The sequence below is a fragment of the Carlito syrichta genome, unplaced genomic scaffold (genome assembly GCF_000164805.1).
Source record: "Carlito syrichta isolate Samal-C Ts95f unplaced genomic scaffold, Tarsius_syrichta-2.0.1 Scaffold288761, whole genome shotgun sequence".
Classification (NCBI taxonomy): domain Eukaryota; kingdom Metazoa; phylum Chordata; class Mammalia; order Primates; family Tarsiidae; genus Carlito; species Carlito syrichta.
Window position 1 is genome coordinate 94,710 of NW_007232857.1, and position 17,054 is coordinate 111,763.

Here is a 17,054-nt window from a genome sequence, read left to right on the forward strand (position 1 = left end):
GCCACTGCACTCCAGTCTGGGCGACCGAGTGAGACTCCAACTCAAAAAAAAAAAACAGTGCTGGCATACACCCAGAGTTGAATAAAGCACTGGAGACCTGAGGTTCTTCCTCTGTATGTACATAGATTTAACAGCCAGCCTGACTCACCTCTTCCCTTAGTCTTATTTGCAGATTAAGGACTGCTGTATAACAGCACCTATCTCAGAAGGACATCATGAAAACTGAGTTAATCCATATAAAGCAAGTAAAACAGTGTCTGACACAGAGTAAATCCTTAACACATTTGCAACTGGTAAATTTTTCACTTTCCTAATACTGATTATGGGTGAAAATCTAAAAAATACCTGAAGCTGGTTGCTGCAAACTTCTGTCGTTAAGCACAAGTGAAATGGTCTTCTCTAGACTGTCACCTTTTTACACAGTACAGCTGAAACTTGCAGACATATCCAGTATCTGCCTCAGATACCATTCTGACTACAATTCCATACTTTGTATTTTTATTCGGATTATAAACCAGAAAAGACAGTCTTCCACAATGAGGTATCATGGGTTCATCCAAGGACCAACTACATAAATCAATAACAACATTGCACAGTCAATATCAGAAAATTATATCAATTAACTCTCTCTCTTTGCCTGACTATTCATGTTCAAGCAAAATATAATAACACATACATTTGATAACACTACAGCATTCAGGAACAGAATTTGCAAATATGTAAATTCCCATCAGCAGCAACTGGGAACAGAATTTGAAATAAAGTGAATTCACGTCAGCAGTCGCCAATGAATTAATAAACATTAGCTACCGGTATTATTCATAAAATGAAGATAAACAGAAGCATGGCAGGGATTAAAGGGAAACATCCATGTAAAAGAATCTCACGTACGAACTGGCAGAGAGGTTGTTATTATTGCTATCTGTGACAATCTCTCCTATATCACAAATAAGAAACTGGGCCTAGGGAAGAGAGGATGATAATGACAATCTGTACTGAGCCACTGGATTTCTGTACGTCCTTAAAAGTGAAAATCACTTTTACAGGCTTGGTGGCTTAGCCTGTAATCCCAGCACTTTGGAAGGCCGAGGCAAGTGGATTGCCTGAGCCTACCGGTTCAAGACCAGTCCGGGCAACTTGGTGAGATCTCATCTCTACAATAAATTAAAAATTAGCTGAGTGTGGTAGCACATGCCTGTAGTTCCGGCTACTTGGATGGCTGAGGCAGAAGGATCACCAGAGCCCAGCAGGTTGATGTTAGGGTGGCCAAGAGTGTGCCACTGAACTTGACAAAGTGAGACTCCAACTCAAAAAAAAAAAAAAAAAAGGAAAATCACTGATCGATGCAGGGATAATTTTTTAATAATTCAACCTAAATTTCATTCCCTGTACTCCAGGGTACAACTCTCATTCCAAGCATGGCCAAGACCTCTGCTTTGGAAGCCGGCTACAGGGCAGTGTAGGCATAATGGCAACAGTACCATAAAGCACATCTGGCAAGAATCTTGGGTTCCAACCATCAGCAACAGAGAACTAAGATGCCACACTGAAGGTTTTGATCCACGACCCCGGCATCAGCATGGATATGAGCCGTGCCCTCGTCACCAAAGGCTCCAGGCCACCTTCCAGTCCTCGCTGCTCCATCACACGTGGGAGGACCTTTCACTCCAGCAGCAAATCCCTATCAGAAAAGATGCTTTGTATAATGGCATCCTAACTGTTTGGGAGCTTTCCTCAATACGCACTGTCAAGAGACCAATGTTGGGATAAAGATCTAAGCTCTCATCACACACTGGCCAAGTCCGATTCAACCTTCTCCAGTCTCTCTGCTCGCCTCCCCCACTGGATGCATGACACGCAGCACAAGAGATGGGTCTGAGCCGCCTGTGATTTACTCAAAGGCATCAGTATTGGAGAGAAGGAAATACAGACCCCTGACATGGTCATGGTCAGCAAAATGAGCAAGACAGAAAACCACTCTCCTAGAACAATCTCTCAGGCATCAAAACTTCCATAAGAATCTAAAGGCAGAATTAAAAACACCGCCCTGTGGCCATCTGCAGGCTTCTTATTAGAGTGCCAGAGGATTGAGACGCCACTGGAAACTATGAAGCCTCAGTGAACAAGCCCACCTCGCAGCTAACCACAGGAGGCAGATACAAGGCTAATACACGCAGACATTTTTGCACCAGGCTAGACAGACCACAGTAGCCAGAATCTACCATTCTGCAAATTCTTTCGCTCATTTGTTTGAAAATGTTTGTGAAGTGCCATGTATGACTCCAGATGATGGATCCACAGCTAGGGCAAAGCAGTCCCTGCCGGCCTAGAGTGTGTGTTCTAACAGAAACATCAGACAATGGCAAACAAATACAGCTCAGGTGGGGATAAGTGAACTGTAGAAAATAAACCAGGGTAGGAGGTAGGTGGCATACACAATGCTACCTAAGTAAGTCAGAGAAGGTGACTGAAGGAAGTAAGATCGAAAGCCCTAAAAAGCCCTCGCCAAGAGCCTTTGCAGGGGGAAGAGTAAACACAAAGGTCTTGGGTGAGGGCAAAGGGGAAAGTGCCGAGGTTGGGCATGGGCAAAGAGGTGACAGAGACACACAGACTGAGTGGATGGGGAGACTCAGGAGGAGAGCCACAGCCTGACCTACACCCTCTAAAGAAACCATTCTGGTTGCTACACTGAAAACAGACTCTGGAGTGGCAAGGGTAAAGGAGCCCAGCGAGGAGGGCCCTGTAATCGCCCAAGCAGAGCTGGCGGGTTGGGCAGGATAGGAACAACTGAGGCGGTAAGAAGTGCTCAGTCTCTGCAGGCATTGTGAAGGATGAGTCAATGGGATTATCTAACAGGCTGAAAGGCTGAGAAAAAGAGGATTCTGGGGGTTCTGGGCCACTGGAAGGATGGGGCTTCCACGTATTGAGGCAGGAAGACTGCAGGAGGAGAGACACTGAGGAGGGGAGTTATGATACAAGAGAAATTTCAGAACTGACAGGAACAACTGTGTGTTCCCTACAAAGACCTAGTAACCAAAAAGCTCTGCCTCCACAATTTAGAACTCAGAACTCAAATCTATAGCTTCTCTTGCAGCCCTGACACATGCAGGTAACTTAAATTCTTTCAGTTAAACTGATCATAGCACAATGTGATTTGTAAATAATCACTTTATATGCTGCCCATCTCCAACTTCTGATGGCTTTCAGCAGCAGTGGTGACTTTCTGGGCAGAGGTGGAATCCTCTTGCAGCCTCCTGACTCATTCTCCACTGTATACACACTTGATTTATTACTCTCACAGCCTGCTGGTGTGCAGTAAAGGCTCCCTCAACCAGCATTCTTGGAATTAGTGTAAGTGTGCTGTGATACATCTGATGTCATGAAGACTAAGGCCAATGACGTTATTATCAAGTGATCACTCTTCTCACCCATTATTTTTGAAGACAAAAAGGAAGAAGAATGGGTGAGAACTCAGTCACAGACATTAGTGGAGAAAGGAGAGATTAGCTCTTCCTGGCAGCTCAGTTGATTTGGACGGAATCTCAGGTCTTTCCTCTTCTCCTCGACTGCTAGGACTCACATGTGTCCCCCAAATTTTATGTATTAGAAACTTAAGCCTCAAAATCACATGTTGATTGAAGGTGGGGCCCATAATGGGATTGGTGGCCTTATAAGAAGAAGAGAGACCTGAGCTGGCATGCTCTTGTCCTCTCACCGTGTGAATGCCTTCCGCCAAATTATGATACAGTAAGAAGACCCTCACCAGATGCTAGTAGATGCCAGCACTATGCCCTTGGATTCCCAGCCTGTAAGTAATTCTTTATAAATTACCCAGTCTGTGATATCCTATTACAGCAACAGAAAAAGGACCAAGACACTAACCATCAAAATTTGGCCAACTTCTAGGGACTAAAATCCTGTCATCTCCATGACCCTCAACAAACAGCAAAGGACCTGTAAGTACAAAGAAAAGAAGGTAGGCCTAATTTCTCCATGACGCTCAGAACATTGAGAATAACTTCCAAAGATGGAAGCATTTAGATGTCTGGAAAATGACTAATAGGATATCTGAAAATCTTACTAGAAATTTCAAGGTAATATGCTAAAAGGGAAGTCCCCTTTTTGCCTGACATTTAAGGAAGCATCCGAGGTCACAGAGCCCACAGGCCAACAGTTATTCTCACCCTTTCCTTTTCCCAGCTCTCTTTGGAACCAATGATGATGATACTGATTTTATAAAGACTAACATCCTTACTTTTAGTCACATAAGAGCTACTGCTTTTAGGGTTGCTCTCTTCCTTGGTGGCTCATGCTGAGAACCCGTCCCTGCATGGCTGTCTTTCTGTGATGCACCTCAGACGGAAGCTCCCTTATCCCCAGCCCTCCTGGGGACCAGTTACTACAACTATGCAAGTGGAGCGAGTTGGTCTAAATCTCAAGACCATTCAGTAAAACTTAATTACCTCAGCAGTGACAGATTTTTGCATTTTAATTCTAATACTTGCATATTTTTGCTATTAACATTAGTCTGACTTTGTTTCTGAATACCGGATATCTTATAAAACGTGACCTGGATCCTTGCCTTTGACTAACCCAGTAAAAGGAGATGGATTTGGCGAATTCTTTGGAACACAAGTCTGTTTTCACAACTGCTACCTCAGTTTGGGGCTATTTAAGTAGGCAAGAGATGCTTTGTGATACATGCATACTACCCACACTCAGATGTCAGCTCCAGAATGTCCAGAAAATATCTAATGCCTGGCTGCAAGTGCATAGGCGCTTGAGGCCAGAAGAAATCTGGATGAAGGAGGGCTCCCTGATTCTGAGGAGGGGTCCACAGGCAATCTGAGAGAAGCAAGGCTGCGGCTTCCTTACTGAGTTTTTCCTTGTAATCCCCTTCTTCCCTCATGCTCCCACCAATCTGCTTTCTCTGTTCCCTCTCTGCTAAAGAGTTGTGTAGATTTCACTCTCAACTACAGATTTAACTTTTAAAGGTATTTTTTCAAAACTATAAGGGTAATTAGCTTTAATAAATTTGCTGCAAATAAAAGTAACCAAACAGCCATAAAGAATTTTTGCCATTGAGAATTTAATATTGTCTGGCTACTAATATAAAAGAAAAAAATAAGAAAATTCTTCTTCCTTTAGGAAAACAACTTGTTTTAGAATACAAAGGCAAACAAAGCCATCTAGCCCCCCTCCCCCTTCACAAAGGAGTTAAAGAGTGAAAGTAATGGCAAAGAACATAAATCTTAAAGCTTCTATTCAGATCGCATGTTATACAATGTATCCGAGCATTGCACAATATGTATTTATTTTCATAACTAATAAGAAAGCAGTAATGTCTTAAAAATGAGTAATTTATGGATCTTTCTTTGCTTCCTTTTGTGACTCCAAGTAAAGTGTGTCAACCTCAAGATATTCTACATAGCAAAAAGGACAGGCTGCTTTCTACATATCTAACACACACTGGGGGCTCAGGAAAGACGTTATGTGAAAATGCATTCACTTTAAAAATAATAAAATTGCCAGGCTCGGTGGCTCTGCCTGTAATCCCGCACCTTTGGGAGGCTGAGGTGAGTGGACTGCCTGAGCCTGGGGGTTCGAGACTCACCTGGACAGCAAGACCTCATCTCTACAATAAATCAAAAAAAAAAAAAAAATCAGCCAGGCATGGTAGCGCATGCCTGTAATTCCGGCTACTCGGAAGGCTGAGGCAGAAGGATCGCCGGAGCCCAGCAGGCGAGGCTGTGGTGGCCGGGAGTGGCCACTGCACTCCAGTCTGGGCGACCGAGTGAGACTCCAACTTTCAAAAAAAATAATAATAAAATAATAATCATCATAATAAAATTAAAAATAATTTATCGTACTGATTCCAATAACTCGTTAGACTTTAAAAAAAAAAACAACAGCTTTTTTTCCCTTTAGAAAGAATTTTAAAGAATTTGGCAGCCAGGCTCGGTGGCTCAGCCTGTAATCCCACACTTTGGGAGGCCGAGGTGAGTGAACTGCCTGAGCCCACGGGTTTGAGACCCACCTGGGCAACTTGGCGAGACCTCATCTCTACAATAAATCAAAAAATTAGCTGGGCATGGTAGTGTGTGCCTGTAGTTCCAGCTACTTGAAAGGCTGAGGCGGAAGGATCACCAGAGCCAGCAGGTCGAAGCTGCGGTGGCCAGGAGCGTGCCACTGCACTCAAGTCTGGGTGACAGAGTGAGACTCCAACTCAAAAAAAAAAAAAAGAATTTGGGTTAATACTTCTTTTAATACAGTTTGTCAAGTATCAACCCATAATTTCAGAAAACTGCTGAAATGACAAGACTCTAATACTGAAAACAAAAAAACATTAACTTACTATTACCTTAAAGGGAAAATCCCAGCTGGGAGGTCTTGGAGTCCAACACCCCCATTTGGCAGATGAGCACAGTGAGGGCCAGATTTTCCCAATAGCGCACACAGATTAAACATTAATCGGTAAAGACCAAACTACCCCAACTTCTGGTTCTGGGCCATTTCATTCCCCTGAGTCAGTGATGAGTTTCTGATTCACCAGGAAGGCTGAGAACCAGCATCTCTCCCAGGTCTCCAGATGGGCCGGGATGCTCCCCTTACTTACGCGGCCTCACTCTAACATCCCAACTTACAGGACAGTCCCAGGGGAACTAGTGCCCTAGAAGATTCTGACAGTATGCAAAGTTTGAGAACCATGTGTCTAAGACCTGCCATTTAATTGCTTTCACTTTCCACTTATCTTGTGGGTTTTTGTTGTTGTTTGGTGTTTGTATTTCAGAGAGCACTGAAGGAATATGGTTGGTTGATTTTACTGATGTCAATTGTTAGCTTTATTTGAACTGTAAAAATTTTAACATAAATATCATACTTAATGTTTCTTAGGTGAAAGAAAATAGGTCAAACTTATTTAAAATACTTTTAAGTAATGTTACTTAAAACATACACTTAAGATTTATATCCCCCAAATGAAAATATGACAGATAAGTTTACAGATATTTTGGAAAGTCTACATATGTAAAATACACAGAATTTATATGTACATGACAAAACATTATACACTACCAGCAAATAACAAGCACTATAGACTGTATATAACCTTAGAATATCTAGAATAATGTAAATGTAGCAATATAAACTTTCTAATATAAAAGTAGCTTTCCAAACTAAAAGTGAAATCATCTCACATTTTCTCATTAAATTTTCAAGTATAATCTGCTCTTGTCTCACTTTTAGGAAAAAGGCTAAAGATTTAAAAATCTGTATTTAACTCAAAATGTGATCTCTTCTAATAGGTCTACTAAAAATGTCACAATGAACGCTTCAAGTATGCTTAAATCTAAATACACTAGAAAAAGTAAATAAACCAGTTAGGTATTACAGAAATTTAAATTTTAAGGAGCAAATAAAAATTACCATATCTGCAAACCTTTTCAAAGATATTTTCTTAGTACAAAACTCCATTTACAGGGAACTTTGGCATCAAAGCCAGTAGCATCTGCTATCTACTTGGAAGCAGAAATGTGAGGTATAAATGTACTTTGCTGGTAAACTTTAAATACCTTCATGTTCATCGCTGAAGAACAACTGAAGAAACCAAGACAAAATGTAGCCAACAAAAGGCCATTATTTATACAAATCTGCAATCAGCTGAAAGGACTCCAAACATTTCAGGTGTATAAGCAAAGCAGTTTGGCACCAAGTTTCTTAGTACAGAACACGAATGCTGTAAATAATATACATAGTGAAATCTCACTGTTTTACTAGCCAAAACACGTTAACCTTCATTTCACTTAGTTGTGTGCTTACATATGTACTGTATATACATAAAATATGTGTTTAATATGTTATTTAATATACATATGCACATATTTCATTACATGAGAACACCCTTGTCACAAAATGTTCTGTTTTATGTACACATGTGTGCAAGCACAGAGAGGGACGAGTGGGCATCTTTAAGTAAAGATAGAGAATATCAAAAAAGAAAGAGTCTGAATGTTAACAGAACTAGGCACACATTACTTTTTTTTTTTTTTTTTTGAGCTGGAGTCTCATTTTTTCACCCAGACTGGAGTGCAATGGCCGCTCCCGGCCACCGCAGCCTCACCTGCTGGGCTCCGGTGATCCTTCCACCTCGGCCTTCCGAGTAGCTGGAACTACAGGCACGCACTACCACGCCCAGCTAATTTTTTGATTTATTGTAAGATGAGGTCTCGCCAATTTGCCCAGGCGGGTCTCGAACCCACGGGCTCAGGCAATCCACTCACCTCAGCCTCCCAAAGGCACGGGATTACAGGCTGAGCCACCAAGCCGGCTCACATTACTCTTAATTAATGCTAAGTCCTTTCTCATCCTATCACTCTGGAATGGATAAGTCTTTAACCTATACCTTCCTCTTCCCATTGATCCTTACTTTTCAGATATTAGTCAATCACTATCAAGACATGGTTTTAAATACATTTAGAAGAAACAAATTTTTTTTCCAGAACAGACCAACAATATAAAGTAACAGAGGTAAAAATCCTAGAAGTTGCCTGGCTGCCTTAATAACCCCAAAGAAAACATTCATTTTAGCCAAACAATTGTAATGTTTGTCTCCTTTTTAGAAACATCTGCTGCCAAAATAAACATTTGCATTGGAAGAAGTGTTTTGGCTGTTAAGATGGTACCAAATAAAACACTTATGTTCTGAAATATTTATTTTACTCAAAAAACACGCAGCAAAATAGAACAGCCACAGAGTGCAGAAGATAAACTAAAGATACAAGTTAAAATACCTATTACTTTTTAAAGTCTTCTTCAAGAGAACCTGTTTTTAATTCAGTTTTTATTTAGATTTAAAGTGATAAATTCAGATGTATCAAACTAACATAAATAATTTCTATTTAATTTTGCCACCTTATCTTTCAAAACAATGATCATATTCCATGTTCCTACCATAAAGGTCTTCACAATACAGCTATGTCTTTAAAAACTACAAAAGTCATGTTTTCCCATCATAAAAGCACTCATGAACTTAAATCTCACTTTGCTTTTTTTCTTTTCCCCAGTTTTATAGGTCCAATAGGCATCATATTATTATACATCTGCAACAAAAATAGTTAAAATAGCAACCCAATTACCCCAAAACACAGGAAAAACCTCAGACTACATAATTGAAATATGCTTGACACAAATAAATTACTTAGCTTCTGTAACCTATTTCTCCTGAGTGCTATTTATTTTATATGAAAATCTGTCTTTAAAGCAAGTTGGCAAAGGCCTATATGTATATTTATGATCACAGAGGACAAGAAAAGCAAAACAAAAACCTCTGCTCACCCACATTCCTGATACAGCACAAAATACCCTGGTATCTAAGTGTGAAAAAAAAATCAGAAACACTCAGAATCAGATTCTAGTAACCCTAAAAATTATACATCTTCTGTGTAGCTATGTATTAGATGAAATCAACCAGTGGACTTGTGTTAACGATCCCCAAGTTTGAATTCCAGGAGCCTGGAGGCAGAACATTCTCCACAGAGGCATAGAAAATTCATTTCCCCTCTCAACTCAATAAAAACCCAAGCAGACTAGTTTTTAGGACACCATGCAAAACTAATCTATTTTAGCCATGTATTTGCCTGATGATGTGGGAGAATCAGCAAGTGAAAGACCACAAATCTAGTTCCAGTTAATAAAGACTAAAATGATGTACTATTATCATGTCATGCTTCAAAGACCCAGTCATAAGTATGTATTTCAAAACTGAAATTATCACCATACAAATCAAGAATCACCAGGTTAATACTAAAATCAAACACTCAGTGGTCAGCTCCTCCTGACTCTCAGAAACAAAAAATAAGCAGTAATAGTAACCATGTTAAATTTCATATAAGCACTGCAGTTCTTTTGAACACAATACTCATTTAAAATTCATATCACAGGAGTAGAATGCCAGCCAGGAATCAAACTGTGACCCCTGAGCCAAAGACAACTTACCACTCAGCCGGTAAGTAGGCAACTCAATTTACAAACTTGAATTCCTGCATTTTAATCCTTTGCAGAAATATATAAGCAATATTAAATGAACTGGATTCAGCTCATTAGAGGCTCACAAACCAAACAGAGAAAGCTTTGGAAGCCATCCAAAGCAAAGTTATGCCTAGGTGATGATGTCCACTCAATAAATACTCAATGTCATAATTATCTTCCAACTTTTTCCCGTAAGAACATTAGTAGCCACAACTACAACAATGCTCAGCCAATTACATGAATCCTAGGAGAAAGATGGATAAGACCAGCAGCCAATCACAGTGCTAGAAAATCTTGTTTGTGAACAAATTTTTAATTACCCAAAATTCACAAACAAAGCAACTCACTGAAAATTTCTCACTAAAGAATACAGACTAAAGTCAACAAACTAAATGTATGTGCTCTAATAATCTTTGCTTAAAACTTTCACTTTTTTTCCATTTCAAAGCCATTAAGAACTGTCCACATGACCTTGGTATTATAAAAGCTATATGTCTCCTTTAAAATGTTACACACATTCAAAAATGCATTTACTGCTGTTTTTAGGCTTTTAAATTTCAAAATAAAATACTATATTTCAAAGCTGTATTATAACTAAAATGAAAGGGTAAAAAAACAATACAAATTATTTAGACCCTTGACTTTAACTTTATGAAAGTTTGACATTTCTGGAGACCGGATATGCAGTTTCTTACCAGATATACTATCTACCTTTTATTATCAGAAAGACCTGTGCTTAATTAAAATCGAACATTTCTTTTGGCTAACAGTAAAATACCTAACCTAAAATCTTAATTAAAAATTTGCTGAAATACTTGATGGGCACAATCTACATCAATTTGTCCCTTCAAATAAATCTATGAGTGGTTAGACTTCAGAAGTATGTAAGAGTCACAGGGAATAGATAAAACCAAGAAGCTAAGAAAATTAGGATTACTCTATATATCTGTGTATGTCCTCTACTTTTAGCTTTTCACAAAGTAAGACTTTAACTCCTTCAGAGAAAACACAAAGGAGCTTGCCATGAATAGCACCTTTTGAAAATGACTTTTCAAAACAAAGAGTGGCAGGTATCCACTTCTCTACCCTGATCTTGCCACTTCTTACTACCTTTCTATCTCTGCTCTCCTCCTGTGGCCAGAGCATCATACAGGACTGTTACCCAAAAAATGAAATCAGCTACAGAATGCAATGAGGACTTTACCAGCCAGCTGCCTATGTGTTTTTCTCCCTTAAAAAAGAGTGAATTAAGTAGCTCTACACTGAACTGAGGAAAAGACAGAGAAAATCACAACTCTCACACCTGACTTTTCATCATTTCCAAATTATTTCCCTCACATAATTAGCGTCACAATTAAAGGTTTTTACTCTAGATAGTAAAATACTGCAGGAAAAAAGGAGTGGTGTGGAAAAAAATAAGAGTACAATTTAGTATGCAACTGACTAGAACTCTGAGTGGCTAATCTTCAATTCAATAATTAAGGGGTGAGATCTTCAGACAACAACAAAGGCCATTTAAGGAATCAACAGCTTGAACACAACTGCCTTAGCATAAAACATCACCCGAACAGGAGTAAAGATAAAGAGGAAAGATAATATAGAATTTTTTTATTTCTTTTTTTTTAGAGACAGAATCTCACTATGTTGCCCAGACTGGACTCAAATTCCTGGTCCCCAACAATCCTCCCATCTTGGTCTCCCGAGTATCAGGTACCACAGGTGAGTGCCATCACACCTGGCTAACACAGACGTATAACAGACAAAATTACAATTAATAAATTCCAATAACATATTAATAATAAAATAAATAATAAGTTACAATACAGATGGAAGAGTCTATAAAAGAGAAGGCTCAGGGGCAACTTACTAATGAATTCTTAGTACACAGTTATGTATCATATAAAGTATAATAAACCCACTTTAGAAAGAACAAAAGTTTTATCTAATTTTTTTTGCCCCAACAAAAGATATTTGGTCAAATAAATGGAAGAATTTCCTGAGAAAAAGTACTGCTAACCCCTGGTAGGGCATACTGGACAGCAGCATTTGAGAATGTCCTTGTCTAAGGGACAGTAAAATGTGCACTGGCATCAGCCTGACCCCCTCCCTGGGGACTTAGGGCATGGTATGGCAATTTATAAATAAGCCCTTCTGGTGTTCCTAGTAACTAAATACCCTAACAAGCCTGAATCTAATCTAGTCTTTTCCAAATTTCATGCTTCCTCCTGCCAACCTAACAAGGGCATACTCTCAAGTATCCAAAGACTGTATATCTACTACTGTTAGAAGTAAATGGTCATTTAAGGTAACCCCATTTGATTTTAGAGAAAAAGGAGACAAATATTGGGTCTCATGATTAAGAACAGGAAAAGTCTTCTTTGTTTTAAGTAAAAATACAAATCCATCAAGATCTAAGAAAACAGATGCACACTGGATCTCCGCATACGAAATAGAGGAATCGTTTTCTAAAGGTACGGAAGAAATAGCTTGTTTAAGAAATGAAAGCAAAAACTCTGGGAGACTAAAAAACAAAAAAAAATTTTTTTTAATTTTAAAAAGCTGATGTCGTCCTCATGGAAAAGACCTTTAAATGACTTGAAAATTCACCATAAGATTAATCTATTCACAGCTCAGAGCTTATATCTATACAACCTGCTACAAATTTATGACATGGTCCATGTTTCAAATATAGCTAGTACCACTAGCCTTCTACCAAACAGGTGCTTTGTTCTAAGAAGCTCATCCTTCCATCTTTAAAAGAAAGAAAAACAAAATTATACCTATGACTGTTTAAAGAAACAATTTTTTAAAATTTGTAAAGCAGAAATTCAGTGAAATGCACCCTAACTCTCTTCAACATCAATCTTAAGTAGACCATAAAAGACAAAGAGAAAACTATCACAAAAGGGCGGTGAGGGGGTAGAAACTAGCACAAACCTGCTGCTGTGGGTACTGCATCCCTCCCATGGCCCCTGGAGTCCGACCCTGGATGCCGATTGGATACCGCTGTGGGCCTGGTGGGCCATAGGAGCCTCCTGGATATGGACTGCTCTGCTGAGGCTGAGAATGAGGGTTACTGCCCATCCCATACAACTGAGGTCTCTTCATCACCATTGGATCCATTGGGCTGCCCTGTGAAGAAAGAGGAGGCCTATTAATTCACTATCTATTACAAAGGCAGAAATGTTTGATATGTTAACATATGCATTAATAGCACAACTATCCTTAATTCTGAAAATATTACAAACAATGACCTGACAAACAAATAACCCAGAAGAGCATTAAGGGGAAAAGAAACGAGACGAATACAAGACATTTTATTTTTTGCCTTTAGTAAGGTTTTAACAATTAAGAAGGATCTGGAGTAGACAATATTTTAAAAGATTTTGCATTCTAAGCAGAGAGAAACACTTGCATCTAAAATTCTACTATGCATATAGGCAATGAGCATGCTACTTAATCTCACCCACCTCCTTCTCGCTTACTAGTAATAATGGCAGAGGACACCAAGTGATTAGCAACATTTTCTGATTTCAAAGTATTCTTAGAACAACGATTTGATTTTAGACCTGAGTCTGCAAGTCTTGATCAAACATAAGCGCAACTGGGTATTTATTTAAAAGTGAAGCCGGGCTCGGTGGCTCAACCTGTAATCCCATGCTTTGGGAGGCCGAGGTGAGTGGATTGCCTGAGCCTGTGGGTTCAAGACCCGCCTGGGCAACTTGGAGAGACCTCATCTCTACAATAAATCAAAAAATTAGCCGGGCGTGGTAGCGTGCGCCTGTAATTTCAGTTACTTGGAAGGCTGAGGCAGAAGGATCGCCGGAGCCCAGCAGGTCAAGGCTGCGGTGACCGGGAGCGGCCACTACACTCCAGTCTGAGTGACAGAGTGAGACTCCAACTCAAAAAAAAAGTGAAAGAAGGCCAGACACAGTGGCTCAAGCCTGTAATCCCAGCACTTTGGGAAGCGGAGGTGAGAGGATTTCCTGAGCCCAGGGTTTTGAGACCAGCCTGGGTTACTTGCTGAGATCTCATCTCTACAATAAAACAAAAATTAGCTGGGCTTGGTGGCACACACCTGTAGTTGTGGCTACTTGGAAGGCTGAGGCAGAAGGACCACTTGAAACCAGCAGGTCAAAGCTGCCCACTCTGCACTCCAGCCTAGGCGACAGAGTGAGACTCCAACTCAAAAAAAAAAGTGAAAGGATAGATTTTAGATAACACAAATGTCCGGGGAAAGATTTTCAAAGACCACTAGTTTTAGGAACAAGCACCTAGACTATGATTCACAAGCCACCTTTGCTGTGTAAGTCAGCATCTTACCAAACATAACCAATTCAAAACTAGACTCTGAATTTTATTTTTGGTTTGGTGAGTCAGTCCCTGGGCCTCAGGGCCAAGGCCATATGGGAGAGCCAAGAGAGCAGCCTGTGTGGCCTTCATGCCCTGGGAAGGTTCCCACCCCTGCGCTAGAGGCCGGCAACTCGCTCAACAGCTCCTTCCGTCCCTTATTCTCTCCTTCCTCTCCCCTCCTCCCCTCAGTCATCCCTACTGTGTGCCAGTCTCTACATTCCCACTGAGATAAGTACATGGGGGCTCATAGGATAGCTTAAGGATTACTAGGATAAATGGGAGTAGCAGGTTCAAGGTAGGGTGACACAGGACATAGAGTACCACAAGGCAGAAGAAACTGCACAGAGCACCACCTCAAGGAAATGAATGGCCCGGTGTGAATGAGCAAACAAAATCAGTCTGGACCAAGTGAAGCATGAATTTGCAGAGAAGAAGCTGAAGCACACAGAAGCCAGACAGGTGAGCCTGGCAGGCCCTTCTAAAGGCTCAGATGGTCCCTGGTGGATAAACTATAGGACTACTCCCTTGGACAACTGGCTGGCAGCAGATGTGTCAGTGAGGCTGACAACCTGAACTGGCAGCAGTGGTGGGAGGAAGCAAACCCAGATCCAAGTCACATGTGAGAGGGAAACACAGCAGGACTTGGAGATCAAGTGAGTGATGGAAGACGGGACTTGACAGAGATACCAACTGAGACAGTATGCAGGGGAGAAATCAATCACCCTATCCCCAGGAGTGGGAGCCTTCAGTGTTCTGTATATAAAGTTTGAGGTCCTGATGGGAAATCCAGGTAAAAATACACAAAAAGAAGAGACATATTGAGTTTGCAGTTTGGAAAGTAAGGTCTGACCTAAAAAAACAGGTAGATAAGTCAGCAGATAGAGGACATATGCTCCCAGAGGGCAGGGATTTTTTTTTTCTGTTTTTATTCACTATTATATCACCAGGAAATAAGTCAAACAGTACCCAGCACATAGTAAATGCTCAATAAATATTGGATGAATTAATCAACAAGCAATAAGACCCACAACTTTATTCAGGAAAAAAATATGAAAAGTAAACAATGAGCAGTGGACAAAATCCTGAAGAATATCATCAATTAAGGGAAAGTGGGAAAAGAGTCCATGAGTCTAAGGAATGGCCAGAAAATGTAGAGATTCTAGAGGATATGTGTTATAGAAGAGAAGGGAGTCATGTATAGCAACAAAGCAGGCAAGTCAAATGCCACCGGGGACCAAGAAGGTGAAGGTTAAAGGCTTCCGCTACACTTACCTAGAAGTAACTGCTGAGCTTTGCAAAAACAAACTCACTGCAGAGGTGAGGTCAGAAACTAGAAGAGGAGGAATGGAGGTATGAAGAGGAGGTGAGGAGGAGAGCCAAGAGTGTAGACGCACTTCCAATCCAAGGCCGTATGTGGTCCTTCCCCTTCTTCCTTCGTGGTTGCCCTGGTGTTCACTTGAAGAAACTGATTAACCCATTTACCACACATTGACTAAGCACCCACTATGTGCACTATGGCCAGCACAGGAGGTGAAAAAATAAAAACACATCTCAGTGATTGTTCTGGAGAGTCACTGAAGAAGACAGACTTACATCACAATCTAAAGCAGCAGCCATACTAAACGGACAAAGCACTTGAGAAGGGAGCATCTCACGGGGTCTGTGATAGCTCTAACAAAGGCTTCCTATAAGAAATACCTGAGCTCAGATCTCATCTCCACAATAAATCAAAAAATCAGCCGGGCGTGGTAGCGCATGCCTGTAATTCCGGCTACATGGAAGGCTAAGGCGGAAGGATCGCCGGAACCCAGCAGGTCGAGGCTGCGGTGGCCGGGAGCGGTCACTGCACTCCAGTCTGGCGACAGAGTGAGACTCCAACTCAAAAAAAAAAGAAAGACTCACAGGGATTTGCCAAGAACTGGTCTTACCTGATTGATTGCAGCTATGTGGAATGGCGGACAGGAGGAAATAGGGTGTTGTGTCCTATGCCCCACAGCCTACAAAGAACAGTTCTGTTCAAAATTCACAAGTTTACAGAACTTTAGCTGTATAACTTTCACCAGTCAAGAAAAAGTTTGGACTTAAAATGATAGAAATTGACAGTATATTATTTTGCTCAGACAATATACTGATGTTACACAACCTGTGCTGGATGCACAATTAAATGTACAAACATGTATGTTGATATATTTGTAAGAACATTAAGTCTAGGACAAAAATGAGTGTTCTCAGAATTATTTAAATAAGAATGCATGCCTAAGAAAAGCAAAATGTGATTATTTTCCAGATTTGCTTTCAAAAGATAACGCTTTCTCTGGAAGTGTGAAAGTCAAGGCTGAGCTGGTGATTTCAAAATCAGCCAAGTGAATGAATGGCCTATGGAGAGACTGAGTAAATCAAATTTCAGGCTGAATTTCCAATACAGGGTGCCCTGAGGCAGCCCTATCTTCACATTCAATCTGGGTTGCCACTTTAGTGCACGACCAAAACTGTCTTAATTAAAGCAGAAATTTTAAATGGGAAAATGATTGGAATGTCTATGTTTTAATGCTATAGATAACAGCGCAGCAAATTCATCTTATCAGTGACTAAAACTGTTTTGTAATATCTGTCTCATCACTGCCATCAACTCTCACAGTCCTACTTAAAATTCAGTTAATATGCACCCATGTCAA

General features: G+C 40.4%; 1 protein-coding gene across 2 annotated transcripts in view; it reads right to left on the reverse strand.

Moving 5' to 3' along the window:
• The window catches only part of LOC103255953 (AT-rich interactive domain-containing protein 1B-like), a 108,216-nt gene extending 92,441 nt beyond the window's left edge, over window positions 1-15,775 (reverse strand). For both annotated transcript variants that reach the window (XM_021710372.1, XM_008053858.2), the window contains exons 1-2: window positions 15,652-15,775; window positions 12,964-13,158 (exon numbers count right to left, since the gene is read on the reverse strand). In XM_021710372.1, the coding sequence (XP_021566047.1) occupies window positions 12,964-13,149 (186 nt within the window). In that variant the 5' untranslated portion in view covers window positions 13,150-13,158; window positions 15,652-15,775. The remainder of the gene's footprint in view (window positions 1-12,963; window positions 13,159-15,651) is intronic.
• Between the last annotated feature and the right edge of the window lie 1,279 nt (window positions 15,776-17,054).